The 6359-nt window shown below is 40.7% G+C and overlaps 2 protein-coding genes across 2 annotated transcripts in view; one reads left to right on the plus strand and one right to left on the minus strand.

Annotated features, from left to right (window-relative positions):
- Positions 1-1214, minus strand: part of LOC119591988 (CWF19-like protein 2) — a gene marked incomplete at its 3' end in the record, with an annotated part of 6657 nt that extends 5443 nt beyond the window's left edge. Inside the window, 1 exon segment of the mRNA XM_037940752.1 lies at positions 299-1214. Coding sequence (XP_037796680.1) covers positions 299-368 — 70 coding nt within the window.
- A 61-nt stretch (positions 1215-1275) lies between these two features.
- The window catches only part of LOC119591757 (protein shuttle craft-like), a gene marked incomplete in the record, with an annotated part of 34744 nt that continues 29660 nt past the window's right edge, over positions 1276-6359 (plus strand). The window contains 4 exon segments of the mRNA XM_037940503.1: positions 1276-1470; positions 3487-5371; positions 5726-5951; positions 6115-6278. Of these exon segments, the coding sequence (XP_037796431.1) occupies positions 3496-5371; positions 5726-5951; positions 6115-6278 (2266 nt within the window).

A 6359-nucleotide genomic window follows, 5' to 3' on the forward strand; every position in this document is an offset into this window, starting at 1 on the left:
ACATGAAGTTGGGGACTTAATCTCTGGCAAGTGGGTCTATACTGTAAAGATTTACCAAATGGAAAGTATTAAAATTTCCTTTCTGCTCTTTTTCTAGGACATTAAAGCAAATACACAGCACTCTCTAAAACCAGCTGGCAGTAGGTGATAGTTCTGAAACAGTAAAAAGTTAACCTCTGTAAGAGATCAGAATTGTTGTATATTTGTTACTATAAGCCGGCTACCGGTACTGGTCATTAGTTATTCCAATCTTATACCTACAAATTATATGTTACAGAACAATACTGAAAACACCTACTTCTGGGCCTCTCTTCCGTGAACAAATCCACAGTTATGTCGCCAATCGTCGTCTCGATAACCACGGACATTTTGAAATTTTTTGAACATGAAGGAACTCAGAGATCAAACATGGAAAATGAAGCCGCTCGACAGCAACCTCAACGTTAAAATGGGAGAATATCAGATTATCGCAGAAAATACCAAGTCTCCAGCGTATCTTGATTACGAGTTTGTCTTTTCCCCATACATGTCTTTGAATATAATTCGTTAGTTGAGAGGGTGAAGGGAACGCAAGTCTCTGGCCACACAATCGTAAACAATGCGCATTCGAACTAGGGTGAAAATGATCATAAAGCCGTTTCATTAGATATGCTACCACAGTGTCTCCGCTTCAAACTTATGTCATTTGTAGATGTTTGGTATTTTTCTGAATGGTTTTAAGCTTTCTTGTACGTAGTAGCAAAATTAAAATGAAATTCGAATGCCCTCGGTCTCCAGAAAAAAGATGGTTATTTTTCAGGAAATCGTTTGTCTAATCATGATTGGCACAACTGAAAGCAAGGACTGGACAAATGCTCTTATACAAACGATATCAATTGTTTGATGTGTTTTACGCTTGTCAAAATGTTTAATAATTTCAAATATTTAATTGTGTATACTCATTTATTTATGATACTCGAGATATCTATACCATTACGCAATCCTTCTTCATACATATAATAGTCAACTCTACCATTCTCATTAACATAATGCATCTTGGTTAAGCACCAAAACATATTTTAAAAAAATACTACAAACTCACATAAAAGCATTCATTACAGAAACTAAAACATCCATTCATAAAAATATGAAATCCGACTCAAAGTCCATGAAAAATATTATTCTTGCTGTCCAAATCTTCCAATTAGCACAAAACCCCCAAATCCTCCAAAGCTAAGCCCAAAAGCGACCATAATCAGAAAAAATGACACTTATCCGGAGCAAACGGCGTGCATCTGGCAACTCCGCTGAGGCCGTGTTGAGGCCGTGGAAATTATCATTAAAGATTAGAAAAGGCTGTGTCTCTTCTCCCGTTCAGCCTTGCGCCTTCGAAGTGCGTGTGTGGAATCCCCTCCGCGGGCGGAACAGGATGACCATGGCCATGCTGGAGCCCTTAGTGCTTTTTGCGGGTTAAAAAGGGCGAGAAAGTTGGTAAGAAAAGTCGGAGGATTTGAGCCTTATTTCCCCCTGGGCCTCGCTATCTCAGCCTTTTTTCTTCCCCGCTCGACGCTGTTACAAGTCGTGGCGCAACAGGGTCGAGCCCTTAAGTGTGCAAGGGTGCAAGTGTGGCATTGTAGATCACGTGTGAGGTGTGAGAGACATTAGAGAAGAGGTTGAGGTAATCCGCTGTAAGGTTGTTATTGGATAAGTTCTAATGTTAATTTTTTCATACTTATTCTTGTTTCCCTTTTTATCCAGATTATTTGTGCTGGGGGTCGTGATCAATTTGCCAGTTTGGTAATTAGCCAGGGATAGAAGTGGTTCCATTGGGCAGCAGAAAAAATCGGGAAGGTGCTTTGGATTTACTGAAGCATGTCATATTCCATTTAATATCCCTAAAAGTGACAGCTGATGCTTTCATTATCCAATACATGGTTTCCCTGCAATTCTTTGTAAAGCCTTATTGATTATTTTTTTAAGTTCCTGGTGTATAAAGTACTAAGTTCCTGTGGTTCTCCATATGGCAGAAGAGAAATCTTGAACACATGCCCCAAAGTGAAGCTCTTGCCCCAGCATACGGGAAGGCGTAAGGCATGCAAGGGAGAGTGTGGAATCATGCACAATGAGGGGTGGATGGTTTGGAAAGATTGTGCAAGCTACTAGGCCTGTAGTTGAAGTCCAAAAGCTTTCACCTTTTAATCTCTTACAAGAGTGCCGCACCCTTACCCCTGATTGGTGTGCTTAATGGGCACCTTGTATGTGTAATAAAATAGGAAGGCCACAGACCTCGTTGTGCCTTAATTTTGTAGAAAAACTTGCCATCTTATGATTATTTCTGTTGTTGGTTGCCCCAGCGGGCTTTATGGGTAGGATGATTCTTCTAGAGAAGCTGTGTTAGACTTTGTTCCCTATCTTCTCCTCTGTATCATATTTTTATTACCAGTTTGTGATGACCATAGTAGAAAATGTCTTTGGACTTTTTCTTCTGTTATTTAGTCATTAATGGATAATGTGTGTTTTGATCTGAAGTAAATCTACTTGGAATTGAATTCATAAAAAAAGTGTTTGCAATTTACATATTAAGATCTATATTATGAAGTAATTTTCTGGCTTTTGTGGGAATATGGTTACAGTGTGTTCTGCATCCTCACCTTAGTGCAGGATGTAGGATGCATGTCTGTTAGTAATATCTGGCAGTTTGTTCATATACATAACTTTTAACTGATACTCTCAGTATGATTGTCTCTTAATCAGTAGTCTCAGCCTTGGTCAGAAAATATAGGAGAATGTTATTAATACATCTGTATGTCCACCGGTGACCTACATTCTGATCACAGCAGCTTTTGTGTCTGCAAAAGCTCCAGCAAAGACTATCTTATCTCTTGTACTTATCTCTTGTACACCTCCAGTCCAAGTTCTAGTTTACCAGAATACTGTACTAGATGCTTGTTGATCTTCATCAAAAGGCCAAAGGCATGGAGACTAAGGCAGTCATTTGACAGTGTTGTCCAGCTAGGTTGATTGAGTCCCGCTGGGTGGAAACAATTTAATTTGAGAAAAATATAATTGATTTAAAGCTAGTTTCAAATACTAGTGCCTGTAGAACTGATATAGATTAAAGTCTGCAGAATAAAAATCAGAACTGTTAGCCACAAACTGTCAGATATATACTACCTCATGTGGTGAAACAAATCAATAAAAGTGCCACAAAAGCTGTTCTAAATTTAAGAATTTTACTTTTTATACTGTGTATGAATTAGTATTGCATATTTATTGCAGCCAAATTTTGGGGGATATCCAAATTATTAGGGGGGAAACTCCCAAAAACTAGAAAAAAAAAAATTGAAGCATCATCCTTACATGTGGAGATATGTGAATATATTATGGTGTGAAGCTTATTCTAATTGCAAAAATATTCATCAATCAATCTCTCTGTCTGTATGATTATATACATGTATTTTGCCATGCAAAATGATAAGCTATCTTCATTGTAACCTTCATTTTCAGAGTCACAGAATGGCAGAAGCTGGCCGGAACAGCGGAGGAATGAGCCAGCCGGGAAGAGGCTCTGCATATAGCACAAACTTCCCATCACCTATGACGTACCAGCCCATGCAGGTACCACCATTCCAAGCTGGGTACCAAGATATGTTTGTCCAGTCTTACCCCAGGGTGATGCCCATCTCACACTTCCAGGGTAATGTACTCTGCCAAGACAATTCCCAGTTTCAGGGAAGTGGACACTACCAAGGAGATAACCAGTTCCAGAGCAACAGCCAGTTTCAGGCCAACAGCCAATACCCAAGCTACAATCACTTCCAGAATAATGCACACTTCCAAGGCAATGGCCACTTTGAAGGAAATAGCCACTTGCAGGGGAATCAGTATCCAGGGAACTTGCAGTATGAAGGAAATTTTGTGATACCTAGTAATCCAGGGACAAGAATGATGTGTGATGAAAACTACCAGACGTTCATCGTAAACAATGCAACACAGGTGCCGGGGATGGACTTGCAATCAAATACAAGGCAGTATAATTCAGTATCTCATAGTGTAAGAAGAGGCCCACCGCCAAAGTCAAGTGTAAGGTATAATTCGGGAAAAACAGAACAGAATTGGTCTTTACCAGTGGGGCAAAGCATGCTTCCAAGTGATAGTCAAACTATGGCAACATCTGGCAGTAGTACTGTTAATGTCTCAAAGGGAATAGGCAAAAGTTCACCAGTGACTAGTGATGGTTCTGTTGCAAATGTTGTCAATGCAAATCCATCTCAAAATAACTTAAGTTTTCAGAATAGGACTTACTCTGGTAACAACAAATCAGGGAATACAGCAGGAAACTTTCCAAAAGAGTTACCCCGTAATCCAAATGCTGGTGAAAATGGAGCGTTTGGAGGTGAAGCTAAAGTCAGTCCCCAAGGTAATGATAGTGAAGGTTTTATCAATGGAATTTCAAGTGATGGAGGTGTGAAGAATAAGGGAATGAATCGTGGAAGGGGAGGAAGGGGAAGAAGAGGAGGAAGGCGAAACTATGGAACAGATAGGCTGAGTCAAGGGCCGAACATGCCTTACAACTGGTATGAATCTCGAGGAGCCGCATATGACCAGGACCAGAAGAAACGTGACAGGGAAAGTGCTCTGGCAGAGACTGCAGCATTTATGCAGAGGATGAGTCTTGGCCGTACAGATAACCTTCCCGCAAAGGAATTTGATAACAATAATGACAGAAGATCTAGAGGTGGTCGAGGGAGATATGATCGGGGTGGCAGTCATGGAGGAGGTGACAAGAGGCAGCAGAGGAACAATTCTGAAGAGGAAAAACAAGGGAAGGAATGGAAGAACAGGCAGGTGCGAACAGAGGATGGAAGGACATATAATGGAGGTTACAGCAATGCTTATGATCTGGCTAATGATCAGGAAAGGCCTCTCAGGCAAGAAAAAAACTTTGGCCGCAGTAGAAATGGACGTAAGAACAATAATGGAGAAGGGCAGGGGTTTGATGGAGAGGTGGGAGAGAGGGAAGAAGGTGCCTCAGCTCAGGGTCCAAAGCCAGGAAGAGGCAGGGGCAGAGGCAGAAATGACAATGGGAGAAAGCTATGGGGAGGCAGTGAGCAGAGTGATGGGCCAGGGAGGGAGGTCGCCCCAGTGAAGAATGAACAGAAGGCAGAGAAGGAGAGCAGCCCAGTATCAACACCCAGTGTAACAAGTTCAGGCAAAGAAGATGAGCAGACCCAGAGGGACAGACTCATGGAGCAGCTGATGAAGGGAGTGTATGAATGCATGGTATGTTGCGACCGTATCAAGCAGCATCATGCTATATGGTCCTGTGTCAACTGCTACAACTGCTTCCACTTAGGATGCATAAAGAAATGGGCAAAAAGTTCCACTGGAGGTGAGATGGACTGAGAGAACATTGTTTGGAATTAGAAAAGTTATTCTTTAATATGTAGCTCAAACAAAAAGTTAAAGATATAAGCCTGTATTTAATGTTTTGGTTAGTGCTGATTTTACTTTTAAAATATGCATATGTGTCAGAAATCCCAGCATAATATCTTGAATAACAGGCTCGTATGTGAAATACTCAGTGATCAAACTTGGAATATAGGAATATAACCACTATAACTAATAAAATATTGCCAAAATAAATATACATGGCAATAGAAAATAGAATGAACTGCTTTGCTTAATTCTTTCTCTACCTAAATTCTGAAATTAGATTTACTCTAATATCATCTTATTCCAATAGACTCTGGATGGAGGTGTCCAGCTTGCCAAGCAGCCACGCCAAAAGTCCCAAATGCCTACCTTTGTTTTTGTGGCAAATTACGTGAACCAGAGTGGAACCGACGTGACACACCACATTCATGTGGAGAGGTGTGTGGTCGAGGAAGGAAGATTGACTGGTGTAATCACAAGTGCAATATTCTATGCCATCCAGGACCGTGCCCTCCTTGCGCAGCATACGTTAAGAAGTTGGTAGTTTATTTGTGTTCTTTTGGATATTTTATTATTGCTAATGTTGGCTAATAGTGTGCTTTTACTTTTGATTTATTGTGATTTTTTTCATAAAGATGCTAAAGATGAATATAATTTTTTATCATCATAATTATGATTGCCTTCCTATACCCTTTATAGGACCTGTCCCTGTGGAGCCAAAAGCCAGGACGTGCGCTGTAGCATCACTGAGCCCTTCGTGTGTGAGGGAGTATGTGGGAAGGTGCTGAATTGTGGGGGCCACACTTGTGAAAAGCTATGTCATTCTGGACCCTGTGGTGACTGTCAGCAGGAAGTAGAGCAGAGTGAGTGGCGATGATTTGGTGTCTAACTAAATTTTTTCAATTTTATGGAGCAGCAAGTGTAATGTTAACCCATTGGATCTG

The sequence above is a fragment of the Penaeus monodon genome, chromosome 29 (genome assembly GCF_015228065.2).
Source record: "Penaeus monodon isolate SGIC_2016 chromosome 29, NSTDA_Pmon_1, whole genome shotgun sequence".
Classification (NCBI taxonomy): domain Eukaryota; kingdom Metazoa; phylum Arthropoda; class Malacostraca; order Decapoda; family Penaeidae; genus Penaeus; species Penaeus monodon.